Here is a 20,238-nt window from a genome sequence, read left to right as displayed (position 1 = left end):
TCTGCCCCTCCCCAGTTCCCTCTCTCTCTCTCTCTCTCTCTCTCCTTTTCTCTCTCTCAAAATAAATACATTTTTTTTAAAAAGAAAGAAATCTCAAGTGAATATTTTTATACATGTTATACCAACACTATTTCCTACAGTGTATGTAGCTTCTTCTATTCTCCTATTCTTTTCTCATTTATTTACTCCTTTTTTCACTGAGCTATCAAGCATTTACTGAGTACTTGCTATGTGTCAAGCTCCAGGGATGCTCCTTGGTAGACTGGCCTTGCCTGAAATGCTGCCATGACAGCTCTGTAGAAAGAAAGGCAGGTGGGGAGGGAGGTGGGGTGCCGGCTGGAAGTCTGAGTATGTAAGAGAAAAGATTATCCCCGACTTCTGGAGATGGAGGGATGAAACCACTCAGAAAAAGCTTGACCAAGAAAGAGGAACAAAGTCCAGGAAATGTTTGAATGACAAGCAATGGATTTGTTGGGAGTTTAAAGAAACAACTGAAAACATGCCTAGATATAAGAAGAGCTTAGCTTTCTTTGTCTTTCAGTTAATTTCCATGAATCTATTATGTTCAAAAGAATCCGGAGATTTGAAGTATAATTTTGCCATCTGAATGCGACAATCATTTAATATTGTCAGTTTTCATCAAGTTCCTTCAACGAGTAACTGCCTTCTCGAGGGTGTAACAAAGGAAAGTAATTACTCCAGGTCCCCTCCCTGCCCGCCCTCCTCTCTCTTACTAATTATTTCAACCACTTCGTGGTCATTCTTCCACCTGCCATTTTGTACTCTGCCCGTGATACCTCTACACTATTTGAGATTGAGTTCATCTTGGAAGAGCGGATACATTAACCATGTGTTCTGCCTGTGTGCTCCAAATACCCAGTACTGGCCTCTGGATATTAACATGGAAACCAAGAAAAATTAATTCACTGAGCCAGAAGTTTTTTGTTTTTATTTTTGTGTGAGTCAGACATATCACTCTCCTGCTCAAAACCTTCCAATGACATTTCATTTTACTCAGAATAAAACTTGGCGTCCTGATGTGGCCTCTAATTTCATCTCTAACACTCGTTCGTTCTGTCCTCTTGCTGGCCATGGAATATGCAAAGCTTCGTCCCATTTCAGGCCTTTGTCCTTCCTGATCCCTCTCCCGGGACATTTCCTCCCACACCTGCCTTGCTCAGCCTCTCAGCTCAAATGTCCCCTTATCAGTGAGGCCATCCCTGATCTCCCTATCTAAACAAACCACCACCTCACCCTTCACACTATTCTCCTCACCATCTCTATTTCTTTTCCTAGCCCCTAGCCCCAGCACAAGGGACATGTTTGTTTGTTGTCTGTCTCTCTGGCTATTACTGCGACAGCTCCTGAGGGGAGTGGCTTTGTTGATAGGCTCACTGATGATTCCCCACACTGAAGTCAGTCACTGGCATATACTAGTCACTCAGTATAGATCCGATAAATAAATGACCACACACAGGTTACTTTTCAAGGTCATCTGCCCAACCAAGCGAACAAACCAGAAAGTTCCAGGATGATAGACCAAGTACCCCCTTGCCCGAACCAAATCCTCACATTCCAATGTCACAAAGGGAAAAGGAAAACGTTTTTCAACTGTTATTCCCTGAGGGAAGATTTTTTTTTTCCTTTTTTTCCTTTGTGACATTGGGATGTATGGAATCATGCAACACAGAACCAATCGTTCCTAGGTAAAAGCTTGACATTTTCTGTGACACCCTTCTTGATTATGTAGGCGTATCACAGACCCACAGGCTGATTGCTTTAAAAATAATGAAATTGCACTAAATTCCATCTTAACCCGTTGCATTCTTCACTCCTCTGGCTCCCTGCCGGAACTGGTATTTTTCACAAGGTGGAGAGAGGGGTGCATCCACATGTCCTGCGTGGCATGGCTGCCTGTGGCTTTCGAGGCTCTGTCCCTCAACCCACCTCTCCTCACTCCGCCTCCGACCTTCCTCCCTCACTTTGCTCCAATTCTCTTGAAAACCATTCCCCATTCCCGTGAACACTCTTTAAACTGTTACTTTATTTGGAAAACTCTTTGTTTAAGAACTGGCTCATCCTTTGAATCAATACTGCATTAATCACTCATGGTATCTCCCCCAGATTACCTTTCACAGTTGGTTTAGTTTCAATTCCCACGTCCATTTTATTTGAGAAACGTGTTGGCATGAGAGCGATTTACTGTAGTCACCGCAGAGGCATTTCAAACAGAGGCTAGTGGTTTATCTACGTGTTTGCAGGAATACAGATACTTAGCTATGTGAACTTCAAAACCTACTTAGCTCACTTGCTAGGGAGTTCGACACCTTGCCAGAGACTGGCCAAAAGACTTTAGGTTACTGTTCAGTGTCTCAGTTTCCTCTATTTTTGACAGGAATGGCAGTCAGAGTCTCCATATACTCCCAAGGCTGTCCTAAGGTTTGGTTTTGAAGTCAATGCACAGGGACGAACCTCTCAAAGAGAAACAGAAAATGAAGTACCTTTCTTGATGTGTAATAAGAAATGTGGAAGATATCCTTGTATTGACTCAACATCGGATAGCTTCATGCCATTGTTTCTGTAATTTACACTGTAGGTTTTCATTTATTTTTTAATGTTTGTTTGTTTATTTATTTATTTATTTATTTATTTATGTTTTATTTATTTTTGAGAGAGAGAGGAAGACAGAGTGCGAGCAGGGGAGGGGCAGAGAGAGAGGGACGCACAGAATTCGAAGGAGTCTCCAGCCTCTGTCAGCACAGAGTCCAATGCAGGGCTCGAATTCATGAACCATGAGATCATGATCTGAGCCGAAGTCAGACACTTAACTTAGTGAGCCACCCAGGCACTCCTATTTATTTATTTTTTACGATTTAAATTTTTTTAATTTTTCACAGTGAAAACATTCACTTTATTTTTTTAATTATTTAATTTTTTTTTTTAATTTTGGAAAAGTATTCATGTCTTTTGCCCATTTCTTCATGGGATTATTTGTTTTTTGGGCATTGAGTTTAATAAGTTCTTTATAGATTTTAGATACTAACCCTTTATCTGATATGTCATTTGCAAGTATCTTCTCCCATCCCATTGGTTGCCTTTTAGTTTTGCTGATTGTTACCTTCACTGTGCAGAAGCTTTTTATCTTGATGAGGTCCCAAGTGTTCATTTTTGTTTTTGTTTCCCTTACCTCCAGGACGTGTCAATTGAGAAGTTGCTGCCTGCCAGTTCAAAGAGGTCGTTGCCTGTTTTCTCCATGAGGGTTTTGATGGTTTCCTGTCTTACGTTTAAGTCTTTCATCCATTTTGAGTTTATTTTTGTGTATAGTGTAAGAAAATGATAGAGGTTCATTCTTCTGCATTTTGTGTCCAGTTTTCCCAACATCATTTGCTGAAGAGAGTATCTTTATTCCATTGGATATTCTTTCCTGCTTTGTCAAAGATTAGTTGGTCATACGTTTGTGGGTCCATTTCTGGGTTCTCTATTCTGTTCCATTGATCTGTGTGTCTGTTCTTGTGCCAGTACCATACTGACTTGATGATTACAGCTTTGTAATACAGCTTAAAGTCCGGCATTGTGATGTCTCCAGCTTTGGTTTTCTTTTTCAGTATTTCTTTGGCTATTCGGGGTCTTTTCTGGTTCCATACAAATTTTAGGTTTTTTTTGTTCTAGCTCTGTGAAGAATGCTGTTGTTAATCTGATAGGGATTATATTGAATATGTAGATTGCTTTGGGTAGTATTGACATTTTAACAATATTTGTTCTTTCAATCCATGAGCATGGAATGTTTTTCCATTTGTGTGTGTGGGTTTGTCTTTTTCAATTTCCTTCGTAAGCTTTCTATAGTATTCAGTGTATAGATTTTTCACCTCTTTGGTTACGTTTATTCCTAGGTATTTTATGGTTTTCAGAGCAACTGTAAATGGGATCAATTCCTTGATTTCTATTTCTGCCGCTTCATTATTAATGTATAGAAATGCAACCGCTTTCTGTATATTGATTTTATATCCTGCGACCTTGCTGAATTCATGGATCAGTCCTAGCAGTTTTTTGGTGGAGTCTTTGGGTTTTCCACTTAAGTTTTATGTCATCTGCAAAGAATGAAAGTTTGACTTCCTTCTCGCTCATCTGGATGCCTTTTACTTCTTTGTGCTGTCTGATGGCTGAGGCTAGGACTTCCAACACTATGTTGGATAACAGTGGTGAGAGTAGACATCCTTGTTGTGTTCCTGACCTTAGGGGGAAACTCAAGTTTTCCCATTGAGGATGATATTAGCGGTGGGTCTTTCATATATGGCTTTTATGATCTTGAGGTACCATCCTTCTATCCATACATTCTTGAGAGTTTTTATCAAGAAAGGATGTTGTATTTTGTCAAATGCTTTTCTCTGCATCTATTGAGAGGATCATGTTGTTCTTGTCCTTTCTTTTATTGATGTGATGTATCACATTGATTGTTTTGCAGATATCGAACCAGCCTGCATCCTGGATATAAATCCCACGTGGTCATGGTGAATAATTCTTTTAACGTATTGTTGGATCCAGTTGGCTAGCATCATGTTGAAGATTTTTGCATCCAGGCTCATCAGGGAAATTGGTCTGTAGTTCTCCTTTTTAGTGAAGTCTTTGTCTGGTTTTGGAATCAAGGTACTGCTGGATACATAGAGTGAGTTTGGAAATTTTCCTTCCATTTCTATTTTTTGGAACAGCTTCAAAAGAATAGGTGTTAACTCTTCTTGAAATGTTTGGTAGAATTCCCCTGGAAAGCCATCTGGCCCTGTACTCTTGTTTTCTTAGGAGACTTTGATTACTAGTTCAATTTCTTTACTAGTTATGGGTCAGTTCAAATCTTCTGTTTCTTCTTGTTTCAGTTTTGGTAGTTTGTATGTTTCTAGGAATTTGTCCATTTCTTCCAGATTGCCCATTTTATTGATGTATAATCGCTCATAATATTCTCTTATTATTGTTTGTATTTCTGCTGTGTTGGCTGTGATCTCTCCTCTTTCATTCTTGATTTTATTTATTTGGGTCCTTTCCTTTTTCTTTTTAATCAGATTGGCTAGGGGTTTATCAATTTTGCTAATTCTTTCAAAGAACCAGCTTCTGGTTTCATTGATCTGTTCTACTGTTTTTTTGTTTTGTTTTGTTTTGTTTTGTTTTGTTTTGTTTTTTGGTATAATTGATTTCTGCTCTAACCTTATTTTTTCCCTTCTTATGCTGGTTTTGGGCTTTATTTGCTGTTCTTTTTCCAGTTATTTTGGGTGTATGGTTAGGCTGTGTATTTGAGACCTTTCTTCCTTCTTTAGGAAGGCCTGGATTGCTATATACTTCCTTCTTATGACCACCCAGAGGTTTGGGGCTGTCATGTTTTCATTTTCATTGGCTTCCATGTGCTTTTTGATTTCCTCTTTAATTTCTTGGTTAAGCCATTCATTCTTTAGTAGGATGTTCTTTAATCCCCAAGTATTCATGGTCTTTCCAAATTTTTTCTTGTAGTTGATTTCAAGTTTCGTAGTTTTGTGGTCTGAAAATACACAAGGTATGATCTCGATCTTTTTGTACTTGTTGAGGGCTGATTTGTGACCCAGTATGTGATCTATTCTGGAGAATGTTCCATGTGCACTCCATGTGTATTCTGCTGCTTTTGGATGAAATGTTCTGAATATCTCTGTTAAGTCCAACCAGTCCAGTGGGTCATTCAAAGCCACTGTTTCCTTGTTGATTTTCTGCTTACACGATCTGTCCATTGCTATAAATAGGGCGTTGAAGTCCCTTGCTATTATGGTGTTATTATCAATGAGTTTCTTTACGTTTGTGGTTAATTGGTTTATATATTTGGGTATTTTCACATTTGGAGCATAAATATTTACAGTGGTTAGATCTTCTTGGTGGATAGACCCCTTAATTATGATGTAATGCCCTTCTTCATCTCTTATTACAGTCTTTATTTTAAAATCTAGTTTGTCTGGGGCGCCTGGTTGGCACAGTCGGTTAAGCGTCTGACTTCAGCCAGGTCACGATCTCGCGGTCCGTGAGTTCGAGCCCCGCGTCAGGCTCTGGGCTGATGGCTCGGAGCCTGGAGCCTGTTTCCGATTCTGTGTCTCCCTCTCTCTCTGCCCCTCCCCCGTTCATGCTCTGTCTCTCTCTGTCCCAAAAATAAATAAAAAGCGTTGAAAAAAAAAAAATTAAAAAAATAAAATAAAATAAAATCTAGTTTGTCTGACATAAGTATGGCTACTCTGGCTTTCTTTTGATGACCACTAGCATGATAGATCATTCTCCATCCCCTTACTTTCAATCTACAGGTGTCTTTAAGTCTAAAATGAGACTTGTGTAAGCAGCATATAGATGGGTCTTGTTTTCTTATCTATTTCTGATACCCTGTGTCTTTTGATTGGAGCATTTAGTCCATTGACATTTAGAGTGAGTACTGGAAGATATGAATTGAGTGTCATCGTGTTGCCTGTAGAGTTGGTGTTTCTGGTGACGTTCTCTGGTCCTTTCTCATCTTTGTTGCTTTTGGTCTTTTTTGTTTTGTTTTTTCTTTTCTCCACTTAAAGAGTTCCCCTTAAAATTTCTTGCGGGGCTGGTTTGGTGGTCACCTCTGCCTGTGGGGAGGCTGTATGGCCTCTACCAATTGCTCTCCAAGCAGGAGAACTGCTTCTCCTTGTGTGCACACAGACCCCTCAGACCCAGGGATTCGTTCTGCTTCCTCACCAGAGCACCACCAGGCATTGAGCTCTGGAACTTCAGACTCTCACTCCACTGTTTATAGAATCCTGGTGGTATTGAAACCCTCTCCTTTCTTCCCATCAGTGGTTTTGGGGAACAGATTTCTTGTTCAGTTGCCTGCAAGTGTTTTCACTCTGTCTCTCCAGCTACTTTCAGGGGAGTGTTTTTCCTGCACTCTCCCGAAGTGCTGCACTCTCCCCCTTTCTCTGTCCTTCCTCTGCAAAAACAGCTCCCTACCCTCCATGGCTTTTCTCTCCCCCAGTTCACCTCTCCCCCAGTACACCTGCACCGTGTACCTGCCAAGGTCTCTGTCTCAAGTTATGCAGATTGTTGTGTTAATAGTCAGATCAATGTCCTGGGTATGCGAAATGTTTTGGGGCTTATCTAGCTGTGTTTCAAGGATGAGAAAAGCGGAGGGTCTCCATGCTGCCCCGCCATCTTGATCACAATCCAGTGTTTATTTATTTTTAAGAGAGAGAGCATGAGTGGGGGAGGAGCGGAGAGAGAAAGAGGAAGAGAGAGAATCCCAAGCAGACTCCACGATGCCAGGGCAGAGCCTGACGAGGGAGTCAAACTCACACACTGTGAGATCATGACCTGAGCCAAAGTTGGATGCTTAACTGACTGAGCCACCCAGGTGCCCCTACATGCTGTATTTTTAAAATTCGTTCATATTACAAAAGATTAGTTCACATTCAACTTGGAAAAGAATATAAAAGTTTATAGAGGTGTTCAAAGTATTTCACGGGCTTCTTAAACGGGTGGTATTGCCAGAGTCCCTGGAAAGCCCATGAGCTCCTGAATGTCTCCAGAGGTGCATGAGGGATGATTGACTTTGTGGAACATGGTCACAAAACAAAGACTAAAAGTCCTGTGTCTCTGAGTTCCTATCCTATCTCTAACCACAAGACTATATAGCCTCCTTTTTTGAGTAATTGCTTTCATTGAATAATTTTTAAAAAGCCACCAGGGATGCTTTCACAGGACAAAGTAAGGAGGATCTACCCATTTAAATATTAATCTTTGAGCAGTCCTGGTGACATGGGAATTTCTCAAAATGTTCTGTGGGAACAGTGCCAAGAAGGTAATTAAAATTGCTGTCATACCTTTAGGCTACTGCAGAGGACAGGGGCTCCTGAAGGTCAATCAGTAAGGAGAGGTTCTGTGCTTATAAAAATAGGTCTGGCATTCTTTACAGAATTACAAAGGGTAGTGTGTGCTCTGGTTTAGAAATGCAGCTGCCTGATTAAAAACTGTAGAGCAGGGGTGCCTGGCTGGCTCAGTCAGCAAAGCATGCGACTCTTGATCTCAGGGTCAGGGTCCAAGCCCCATGTTGGGTGTAGAGATTACTAAAACACAAATGAATAAACTTAAAAAACTGCAGAACGGTAACTTCCAAGGGGAACCACGAAAACCATGGGGGAATGTGAATCTATCTAGATGTGTATAATCGGGGGAAATAAGCTCAGATATGGTTAAAGATGCACTGTTGCTGCTTGTGCTGGGTCTCAGGTAGGATGCTATGTGGGAAAGCAGAAAAATTCACCACCAAACCTTGGCTCTGCCACTTAGGATCTTAGCGAAGGTTCTTTAACCTCTATGAAGACTTGGTTGTGCCATCCATAATGTAGAGGCGATAATAACAAGATAGAGTTTGGCACTGAGGAAATGCTGAATCAGTCCTACATGTAGCATCTCCTCAATGCCAAAAGACGGGTCTGGAGAGGATTTTGAAAATCAGAGCTTTCTTTTCCACTTCTCGTTTACGTCCAACATTTACATGAACGTAGGAGACATCCGGATTGGCGGGAATGGAACTCCAGCACCATCCGTTTAGAATCGGGGACTTCAAAGCGAGAGAGGTGGGGTTTTTTTGAGCACCCAGTAGAATCCAGGAGTAATGAAAGGAAGCCCAGGGCTTCAAGAGAAATGAGAAAGCCTCAACAATCTCTGCAGCTTTCTGGGTTCCTTTTGTCCTCTTAGGCTCAACAGTTTCAACCCGTGTGATGAGACAGGATTGTGTGTCATGGGCAGGGAATGAGCTTGAAGCCTGCTGAAGCCACTGTTGAGTGAAGTTCAGTTCAGGCAAGTTTGTAAAGCAAGTACTCATGTGCTCATCACAGTCAACTTGACTGGCAGGCAAAACCATGAGGATAAAAATGAAAGGTGTTATATGATTCAAGAACTAAGCACCCTGATTTTGACATCTGGCTGGGATTGATGGGTACCTATTGTGTTCTGGGGATGTAGTCAATGGAGTCCCAGTCCAGATTCTTGTCTGGATCTAGTAGACGCTCCAGGAACCCCCGTTCTAGCAAGGCTTCCGTGTACTTTCCAGAATTCCCAGAGGATGTCACTCCACATCTATGCAGATATTGGGGGAATTTACCTCTAAGGTCCTTTGTAGATTGAGGACATTCCCGAAGAGCCTGAGGTATAGTTCATCCATCCGCACAACCTGCACCCGAGGCCGTGGTGTCATCAGAGCCTCGGCCATCCAAAATGAGCAGATCACGGGGCAGCGGTCTGTGCATCTTGCGCACGTTGGCAATGCCAGTCTTGAGACATGATAGAAACGTAATAAAAGCGGACCAATAGTCTATCAGGTATGATGTACGCTGGGGAGGCCCGTGTATGACCTGTGTCTTTTCCATTCGCTTCCAATCACTACATGCTTTCCCCTTGTGCCTGGACTGAAATCTTCACAGTCACCGCGAATTTCTCAAGTTCACACTCAAACTGATTAGTGCCTTGGGCATAGGCAGCTTCTGGAGAATAACTAGAAATCAAAGGAGATAAGGCTGCTAGTTGGATCAATTAGGGAGAAGGTACATTGGGGTCATTGGACCATACTCTTCACCTGTAGCTTTTCAGTCCTGGGTTCTACTCAGTTAAGGATAAATGCCATCCCAGGTGACACTGGGTTCACCATGAAACTTAGTATCTTTTCCCTCCTTTTCAAATCCGTATCACTTTTTTAATACAAGAATCATAATTTCCTTAGTAAATAACCTAACTCTAAAAATTGCTTAGTTGTCATCCTTGATAATGTCCCTTTATTTCCCCCTCTCCATCCACCCAGCAAGTCTTGTCAGACCCATCGCTGAAATATATCCACGCTCACCTTCTTGGTCCGGGCCACCATCACGTCTCCCGGACTCCCGCAACACTCTCCTCCTCAACTGGCTTCTTCACCTCCACTGGCTTCTTCCAATCCATGTTTCACCCAGTGGCCACACCGACATTGGAAAACAACAATCAGATCACATCACTGTGCTTCCTTAAACACTCTCATGGCTTACTGCAGCCAGAATGAAACCCAGCTTCCTTAGGGCAGCCAACATACCTTTGCCTTATCTCTGCAATCTCACTTGCTCCTCTGCCCCTTTATTCTCACCTTTCCAGCCCCATGGTCTTCTCACAGTTCCGGTCTGCAGAGAAGCCCGAGCACAGCCCCAGACAGCAGACAGCAGGCAGTATTTTACAGTACATGCCACGGGAAGGAAAAAAAAAAAAAAAGAAAAAGAAAAGGACAGAAAAGTATCTTATAGCCGACCAGTTTGTTTTCCTTTTATGGAAGCTATCAGAAGACATATGCTAATAGGTTTTAGAATAAGTAGAAATCTTGCTTTGAAGGTTGGAAAAATATAGATTGCATATGGGGGGAAATACATGGGACAGCCATGTTCCCAGTCTCCAATGGGGGTGCCCTGAGCATCTTCAAGCTTTTGTGGCTGTCCTCATCTCCTTTGAATCTAAGGACAGGGTCCTGGAGAAAATCAACCAACACAATTTAAAAGGGCTCTTGGTCAGTATAGCTATTTGCATTCAAAGGAAGTCATTTTTGAAGTGTTCCTTTCGGAATTCCAATTAGAGATTTAAAACATACCCGCACATAAATGGGAAAGCTTTAAATTGAGGTGTAGAATCATATTGAGGTTACTAACTTAATAGTATTTGAGCCATCAAGTAAATGTTCCATAGTACTTAGTTCATAACACATTTCAAGTTACATCTGGGCTAGTTTGGGTTAATAGTCCCTTTAATTATTCTAATGAGGCTTACTTGCTTGCCAAGCTATATTCTCATTCCATTTAGCCGATTATATTTTGATGAGCTCCCTACAAGTGGTACAAAGGGAGTCACTTCTGTCCAGGGGAGATGAAAGTTTATCTTTGTGACTCGGAATTCATGCATTTATTCCACAAAGATTGACGAACACCGACTGTGTTCCTCGGCTGAGCACTGGAGACAAAACAGAAACAAGACACAGTTTATACCCAGTTAGCATGCAGAGCGTAACTGGCAAAAGGAAGGCTCCAGGAGCATTGCACGGAAGCTGCGACACAAGGAAAAGTCAGCGTGAGCCAGGCAAAGTTTGAGTCCCCAGCGGAGGAAACAGCCTGAGCAGAGACCTGGAGGCAGTGACCATGTGGCATTAGCATCCCAGATGGACTGGCTTTTATTGGGTAGTTCACCTTGACCTTGCAGATTTCTGAGTCTCCAGGATCCTAGATTCCTCTTCATCTTTAGCTTAGGTAACCTTAAATGCCCAAGAACCCGGGTTCCTTAGCTCAGGTAAATTGAGGTTTACCTGTGCCAAACATCTTTGTTGTTCTCAGGTTTAAATTTCAAATGGGAAATCTTGGAGAGGCCATGCCCCAGCACCCCCAAAAAGTTAATAATGTACTTTTTGTGTAACTGAGGATAGATTCAAATAAGAATGATATGAAGTGCATAGCCAATGAAAGTGTAATTCAAAAGAAACTTATTTTAGTAACTGTGTTGAATTACTTTAATCCTGGATTTATGAAATCATTTGGGGCTTAAAAGGGCGACTTTAATTTTTACTTGTACTTTGCCACATTTTACTAGAATAAGGTTCACAAGGGCAAGAACCTTTGTTTTGCTTCATTGGTGTTTTCCAAATGCCTGGAATAGTACTTGGCACACAGTAGGCACTCAATAAATAACTGTTGAAAGATATAGTGCTCTTATAGAGGAATCACATTCTGTGTAAGTTTCCTACATCCTGGACTCTTGACTATCAAGGGTCCATAATACTCCAATGAAAGAGGGGCTGGGGTTCCCTCAGAGTGGGCTGCAATAGTCCCAATGTTGCAAAGAAACCAAGGACAACATTGGTAAAAGGAGAGGCCTGTGGGGCTTATGATTACCTCATCAAGGTTTAGGATAAAGCTCTCTTTTTTGGCAAATGTTGTCTATATATGGCATATGGACATGACTCTTAATCTAGTCAATCCCAAGTGTTCTGTAAATCCACTTACTTTCTATTCAAAGCTCTATCTTGCAGGAGTGGGGGAGGAAGGCAGGAATTAGCCCTCAGTCTTTATTGGGGAAACACACACACATACACGGTTGTGCCAATATCCCTGGGTCAGGGGTCAGACTGGCTACGACTGAGAAGCCCATTGTTCCAAGGGCTTCAGTTTCCCTGAACACCCTGGTTTCCCTGGACGCTCCACACAGCCATCCTCTCTGTGGTCCTGATACCTTTTGGGGAGGGTACAGTCCAGCCAGTCATGTGGTTGTCATGATTGTCTATTTCAGCTCTGAGATGCCCTTGAGCACTTTGAGTCCACAAAGTCAGCCTGCTAGCCTGTCCTCCTTTCTGGATCCATTGCATCATTTCAATGAACTCAACCACCTCTGCTTTGTGCCCAGCAGAAAAATCCCCAAGGCAAAAGAATATAGTCCGGCTACCAGCATGCAGACAGAAGCGAGACAGAGAGGACATGAAGAGAACAAATAGATCGTCTCCATAAATTATTCTGTTCCATGCAGGACCGAGCGGCCATTTCAATCAGTCTTCATTGATAAGCCAATTAAGAAAACACTCCTAAGAGAAGTCCAAGGACTGGGGACCCAGTGCCTGACGTTGGCAACATTTGCTCACGGTAAATAGAAAGCAAGGAACCGTTGGGCACATCACTCCTTGCTCTGAGCTCACTTTGGCTGGAAGGCAGGGGCGGCTCTGTTTTTGCCCGCACACGTTTGAATGTAACTGAACCCCCCTGGCTTCTGGGCATCTTTGTGGTGTGTGAACCCTTCAACCTTCTGTCACTCGAGGCTTTTTTCCATTCTCACCTCGAATCCCTAGGAAGCTTCTCAGAAACTTCAAAAGTCACTCACTCAGACACTGCTTTGGTGGTTGGAATATAAATGTTGAAGTGTCTTGACATCTTCTATGGGGATCTTTAAAGAAGACTTCAAAGAAACAGCTCTCCTGCTTTGAGCATTTCCCACATAAGTAATAAATGAAAATAATTCCCCTTGCTATATGTCTCTGATCTCATTCAGAGGGATGGGTTTATTAAACAGACCTGAGAGATTGCTGAGGAATCTCTCCACAGGCCCTGAGAGCTTGTGTGGTCACTGGAATCATTTAACCTCTTCCAAAAGGCTTATGTGACAATAGGTGGACACTGTCATTTGGAAATCAGGCTTTATTTGTAGGGGACGGGAGGGGGGAGGGGGTAGATGATCATTATCGTTATCCTTCCGCAAGTACCAAAGCAGCTTTTATAATAAAGAAAAACATATCTGTCACGAAAATAAAATCTGAAACAACGTCTTACATCCGGATAGGGCATCTTCCCCTATTTTACAGAGTAGCATTAGCACACCTTGTGTGCAGGAAACAGGATAATGTCAGAGGGAAAAGGAAAAGTTTAGAAGTTCGCTAGTGTCCACCCTTCTATTTCAAAATAAGGAAACACTTGGGGCGCCTGGGTGGCGCAGTCGGTTAAGCGTCCGACTTCAGCCAGGTCACGATCTCGCGGTCCGTGAGTTCGAGCCCCGCGTCAGGCTCTGGGCCGACGGCTCGGAGCCTGGAGCCTGTTTCCGATTCTGTGTCTCCCTCTCTCTCTGCCCCTCCCCCGTTCATGCTCTGTCTCTCTCTGTCCCAAAAATAAATAAAAAGCGTTGAAAAAAAAAATTTAAAAAAAAAAAAAATAAGGAAACACAATAGAAGGATTTTAACTTTTGTCCTATACCCTGACAGAGGAAAAAGATTGAGAAAAAAATGAAGCAAATTGAGTCGGAGTCTGATCCTCAGCTCCTTATCATAAAAATAGAATAAAAGTCCCTGTCTCACAGAGCTTTTGAGCAGGTTAAGTGAAATCATACCAGGGCGCCTGGGTGGCTCAGTCGGTTGAGCATCCGACTTTGGCTCAGGTCATGATCTCACTGCTCACGAGTTCGAGACCCGCACTGGGCCCTGGGCTGACAGCTCAGAGCCTGGAGCCTGCTTCAGATTCTGTGTGAGTGTGTCTCTCTCTCTGCCCCTCTCCCACTCGCTCTGTCTCTCTCTCAAAAATAAATAAAAACATTAAAAAATTTTTAAATGAAATCATACCTGGGGGGAAAAAAGACATAGCCCACTTACTGGCACACCTTCAGTGTGAAATAAATGTTTACTAAGGAGGTTACCACAATGCTGGCCCAGAACAGGGACCTCAATCCAGCTGCACATCAGAATTTTCTGGGATATGGCTTCAAAAATACTCAAGCCTGGGCCCTGCTGCAGACATTCTGAGTCAATCGGTCTGAGGTGGGGCCTAGTTTAGATGTGGCTGAGAAATTCACCAAGTGACTTTCTTTTTTAATTTTTTTTAATGTTTATTTACTTTTGAGAAAGAGAGACACAGTGAGAATGGGAGAGGGGCAGAGAGAGAGGGAGACACAGAATCCGAAGCAGGTTCCAGGCTCTGAGCTGTCAGCACAGAGCCCGACGCGGGGCTCGAACCCACGAACCGTGAGATCATGACCTGAGCCAAACTCGGACGTTTATCCAGCTGAGCCACCCAGGCGCCCCTCACCAGGTGATTCTTCATGTGCAGCCAAGATTGAAACCCGCTGGCCTAGGAGGTCCAGGGACAAAGGAGACACCGTGGTTCCTTAGCATGGGCTGACTACCAGAGAGATGATAAAGGAAGAGAGAGGAAAAATTTTTAAATACCATGGAAAGAAGTTGGAAAATGACACACACAAATAGCAAGTGTGTGGCTGCCACAAAAGATAAATTATAACCCACCTAATGGAAGCAACTAGGAAGCCTTAGCAAGAGTCTTACTAAAACAACAGAATTCCTACTCTGTGCACATGGGTAAGGAGACCCGTTACCACTGCGGAAAGAAAGCACACCCAGACTAACAAGAGGGCAGTCATTTAATGCAGAAATCCAGTTAACAGAAAGAGACAGAGATTAACCAACAGGGAAGACATCGAACAATACTGCATAGTGTCACGGATTAGCTCTTACACGGTTGGTCTGTTTTTCTTAGGATTTGGATTCTGGTACAAAGACAGAGAAGAGACTTCCATTAAAAATAAATAAATAAATAAATAAATAAATAAATAAATAAGGCAACAGAAGAGGAATCTTCCCGTGACAAGGAACACCCACCAATGATGCACAGATATTTGGTGCTGACACAAGACACCATTAGGACACGTGCCGAAGGGACCGCATTAAAACTTAACAAGCGTGGTACAATGACAAGAAAATTATACTTGCTTTGTTACGAACCCTTTTGCAAATAGAAAGGACTCTCGGGTAATTGTTATATACAAACTTTCTGAAATAAACGGCAATCATACAAATTTTCCCATTGCAATTTCCCCTTTTTTCTAAACCTAGAAATGTTCCATGGCACTGCTCCCAATTTCTCACAGTCAAAGCATAAATAGTCATTAAAGCACTTGAATCCACAGTAGTCTTGTCCGTAGAAAGGTATGGAGGTTTTGCGTGATTTTCTATCAGTCGTCCAGAAAGGGCTGGCAGGCAACGGTTCGGAACGTAAAAGACCGCTTTGTGCTTGGGATCCCGACTTGAATTCCACCACGTTCCTCTCAGGAGTCGTCGGCACTGTGGACGGGCCACCGAGCAGTGAACTTGAGTGCGGACAGTCATACCGTGGAGTCCCTGCCAGACTTTAGATGTGCAATCTTGGTCCGGCTAATAAACGGATAAGCGATGCACAGACCTCCGGCTGCCACGATAAAGCCCAAACTGCACCAGGCACAAAAGATGGACCAGCTGTAGCCATGTTCCACGTCATCAGGCAGGCTATAAATGAGCTTCGGGAGCCGGTGCAAGTCGTAGGAGATGCTGGCAGCATACGTACAGAGGGAGATGGTGCAAAATATCCCTATAAATAATGCAAAAGAGAACACGGTTACGGTGTTGCCTGCTACAAGGCAAGGGCCACACAGGCCTCTGTGAAAATCGGGCCAACTGATGAGGTGGTCACTCCAAATTTGTAAAGGAGCTGTAATTCCTGCACTGGAAGTCGCCTGACTTCGTTCCACAAACACTGGAGAAACTTTCGTGCGCCAGGCTGTACACGAGGTGTTTGAGGTAGAAGAGGAAAGAATACAGGAGGAAATTCCGACATCTTGAATTATTCAGAATTAGCTTGCTTGGATTTTATGTATGTTTGAGCTTATTTTTGGCTTTTGTTCTTTTTTTTTTTTTAATTTTTTTAATGTTAATTTATTTTTGAGAGAAAGAGAGAGAGACAGAGAGAGAGAGCACGAGAAAAGGAGAGACACAGAATCCGAAGCAGGCTCCAGGCTCTGAGCCATCAGCACAGAGCCCGACACGGGGCTCGAACTCACAGACCGTGAGATCATGACCTGAGCCGAAGTTGAAAGCTTAACCGACTGAGCCACCCAGGTGGCCCCTTGGCTTTTGTTCTTAAAACAATAAAATAAAAATTCTAACTATTTTTGAGGAAACGATCTTTTCTATAATCACTCACACCTAATACGAGAGTCTTCCTTTCCCCTTGTTCTGTACGTGATGGGATACATTTTTATGCAGTTCCAAGCATCACACAAAGTTTGTTTTCTTTTTCAATTACTATTTTCATTAGTATTTACCATGTTCCCTGTAAATAATATCTTACATGAAATTTTCAAGTGCTAAATTATGTTTTAAGGTACGGAGCATGGTGTATACTAAGGCCTCAACAAATCATTGTAGGTTTTTTTCAATGGATGAATAAAAGGTTTTAAGTGATATAAATTAAATCCAGGATGTTGGAATTGATGTAAAATATCTGAGTTAGGAGATAATATACTTCAACCATTCAGAATATAGGAGGCAATTTGAGTGACATAAAGAAAATGGACAGGGACCCCTGGGTGGCTCAGTCAGTTGAGCGTCTGACTTCGGCTCAGGTCATGATCTCAGGGTTCGTGAGATGGAGCCCCGTGTCCGGCTCTGTGCTGACAGCTGAGAGCCTGGAACCTGCTTCGGATTCTGTGTCTCCCTCTCCCTCTCTGCACCTCCCCTGCTTGCACTCTGTCTCTCTCAGAAATAAACATTTAAAAAAAAAAGAAAAGGGGCGCCTGGGTGGCTCAGTTGATTAAGCGTCTGACTTCAGCTCAGGTCATGATCTCATGGTGCGTGAGTTCGAGCCCCGCGTCGGGCTCTGTGCTGACAGCTCAGAGCCTGGAGCCCGTTTCAGATTCTGTGTCTCCCTCTCTCTCTGCCCCTCCCCTGTTCATGCTCTGTCTCTCTCTGTCTCAAAAATAAATAAACATTTAAAAAAAATTTAAAAAAAAAAAGAAAAGAAAAGAAAAAAAGAAAATGGACAGACCCCAAATTTTACTTTTTTGTACCAACACACGTATGTATAATTGTCTTTCCAGAACGCTAAAATCAGGACTTTGATAAAAATTCTCCAAACACAGTATTTTTAGTACTTAAGTGATGTTCCAAGGATATAGATGCTCTATTCCACCACAGTGGACTGCCAGGGGTGCTCCTTTTGATGGGCAGGGGATCAGAATGTGGCAGTTGCTGACGATGGGTAATGAAAACAGAAATGAACACCTAGTGCAGTAATGGGCTGCCCAGTTCTGTTCCAAGCCCGGTGCCTCTCTGCTTCATACTTTGGTTTATCCCAGCGTACAATGGAGGTTGTATCTATTTGCTTGAAAATTGCATTGAGGATATATTAAGCATCTCCATAGGTAATAACATAGATTTGAGGGCTAAAAAGAGAGGGCCTAAAGTAACAGATTTCCCTTCATCCTTTTTAATAGAGCTCTGGCGATCAGAAACACTAGCAGAAAACCAAATTCAGTGCAAGCAGCAATTGGGAGAAAATAAAGGTGACCTTAACGCCATTTTTAAGTGCCAGAATTCTGCCTGCACTTAAATCACATAAGGGCACATTGCCTGAATCCTTTTCCAATTGTGCATTTAGAAAAGAAATGTTTCAAATTAAGAGGATACTTGATCTGAGATAATTTGATATTTCCGACTCTTTGTCTAATTCTGTTTTTCCAAAAAGGATACAATCTTATCTTCTGACTTCCTGCTCCAGATTATTATGGCAAACATATCATTTTGAGTTCCCCAAAGATCAGATGGAAATAATTCTTCCATAAAGGAACAGGCCAGTCGAAAAATAATACTCCTCTGCTTTTTTCAAACCTCGTGAAGAGCAAACGTTCTTACGTTTACATGAATGTTTTCACTGGCACCAAAACAAAGCCAGTGTTTCTATATAACAAAGTCCTTCTAAGGAATGCTGGTCATAGAACAATAAGGCAGTTAGAAAAAAATTGATCTCTGGAGTATCAACAGGTAAAATATCATAATAGAACAATGACCCATTCACAGGAAAAACAACTCTATTCTGCATTCAGCTGTCTGCACAGAGCTGAATGCCTAAAAGCAAGGCTTTTTACAAGTAATGTAGGTTTAATGACCTCTGAAAACTTGAGTTCAAACTAAGACTTTTAAGCATCCTTTGATGTCCAAATGCATCGGGCTGAGATGCGGGAAATGTGTATTCTGGTCCCCAGATCTACCGCTGATCACTGTGTGACCTTGAAATTACCCGAGTCTTAGTTTCCTCAACCAGGAAAAAGAAATGGGGACTTAGTTACTGCAGACCCTTACAGTATCAGATTTCTGTGATTCTGTTATTCCAAAATAAAGGCACGGAGCAAGAACATTCCCCACGCCCACCACCAAAAAAAGAATGCCATGTATATACTATATATGCTCCCGTTGATTTTATACTGAACATTGATTTTACTAGCACCTCTCCCCTGCCAACTCCATAAAATTGCTTTTGGTGAAATGAATTTTAGTATAACACCACTGGCACTGAATAGAAGCGGGATTATAAGAAATCATCTACCCTGAAGGCTTAACCAGAAGGATGATTTTCCTCTGCCCCTGGTGTCATGAATGATTGTACCTTATGTCTATCCATAGATATCCATAGCTCATGGACACTGGGAAAGATGTCACTAACAGAAATTCCTTTCTCTGGGGCGCCTGGGTGGCTCAGTCAGTTAAGTGTCTGACTTCATTCAGCTCAGGTCATGATCTCACGGCTTGTGAGTTTGAGCCCCGCACTGGGCTCCGTGCTGACAGCTCAGAGCCTGGAGCCTGCTTTGCATTCTGTGTCTCCCTCTCTCTCTGCCCCATCCCCACTCATGCTCTCTGTCTGTCTTAAAAAAAATAAATAAAACATTAAAAAAAAAAAAAAAGAAATTTCTTTCTCTGACCAAGTTCCTGAAACTCCCTAAAGCTAATCAGTGGCCCACCATGAGCAAAAGTTGGGTACTTCATGTCATGCTTTTTGCTACTGATCTCACCCTCGGACCCATCTTGCCTTGCAAACCCAATTGTCCCTGTGTCATATTTGTATTACCTGTATTTATTTTATGGTGAAATATCTATGTCTCTCAAGTTCTTTTTGGAAGAGGGCACTTGTCAGATCTGGATGAAAACCTGCCTTATTTTCTGCTGCCTTTACTCACTTTGCTTAAAGTTGGCGGGAGGGTTACTGCAAACCCACAAAAATTCCCCCGTCTGCCCTTCTCCCTTCCCACCAGTGCTCTCACAAGCTGCCCTTCGGTGACATTTTTAATTCTTCCAAGATGCTTTTGAAATTGTTCTGAGAAAGAGGAAAGCAAAGATGAACAAAACAGCATATGCGAGAGTTCCTCTTTTTCAGACTCTCACATCGTTCAGAGAGCTAGGTCGCTGCCACAGCTGCCTTTTGTGGGATGGGAAGGCCTGTTTGTGATTATTTCCAGGAAATGTACTGACAGGAGACAAAACATTGTTTCCACCTTGCCCACAAAGACTTTATAAAAGAGGCCTAACCCACTGAAGATATTTCAAAAAGGAAAAAAAACCTCCAACACTGAAGACACCAAGAAAGAGTGTTGATCATATTATAGGATTAAGGCCCACCTTCATGACCTTATTTTACCTTAATCGCCTCTTTAAAGACCCCATCTCCAAATGCAGTCACACTGTGAAGTAAGGGGGGTTAGAACTTCAAACATCTGAATTTGGGGAGGGATACAACCCAGTCCATAACATCATCTGTGGGTGTAGTCAATGCGTGAAGTATATTTCTATTCCTTTCATAGGTCTTAGCAAGAGTTTACTATTTTAAATGTTACTTGATCAGTTATTCAGTGATTAGTTATCAAGCATCTACTATG

At 42.3% G+C, this 20,238-nt stretch overlaps 1 protein-coding gene across 3 annotated transcripts in view; it reads right to left on the bottom strand.

Moving 5' to 3' along the window:
* Window positions 1-14,901: 14,901 nt before the first annotated feature.
* The window catches only part of TMEM178A (transmembrane protein 178A), a 52,558-nt gene continuing 47,221 nt past the window's right edge, over window positions 14,902-20,238 (bottom strand). For all 3 annotated transcript variants that reach the window (XM_058683134.1, XM_058683133.1, XM_058683135.1), the window contains one exon: window positions 14,902-15,902. In XM_058683134.1, the coding sequence (XP_058539117.1) occupies window positions 15,661-15,902 (242 nt within the window). In that variant the 3' untranslated portion in view covers window positions 14,902-15,660. The remainder of the gene's footprint in view (window positions 15,903-20,238) is intronic.

Source organism: Neofelis nebulosa, chromosome 9, assembly GCF_028018385.1.
Source record: "Neofelis nebulosa isolate mNeoNeb1 chromosome 9, mNeoNeb1.pri, whole genome shotgun sequence".
Lineage (NCBI taxonomy): Eukaryota > Metazoa > Chordata > Mammalia > Carnivora > Felidae > Neofelis > Neofelis nebulosa.
Note: the sequence above shows the minus strand (reverse complement) of the source record. Positions and strands in the feature narration are given on the sequence as shown.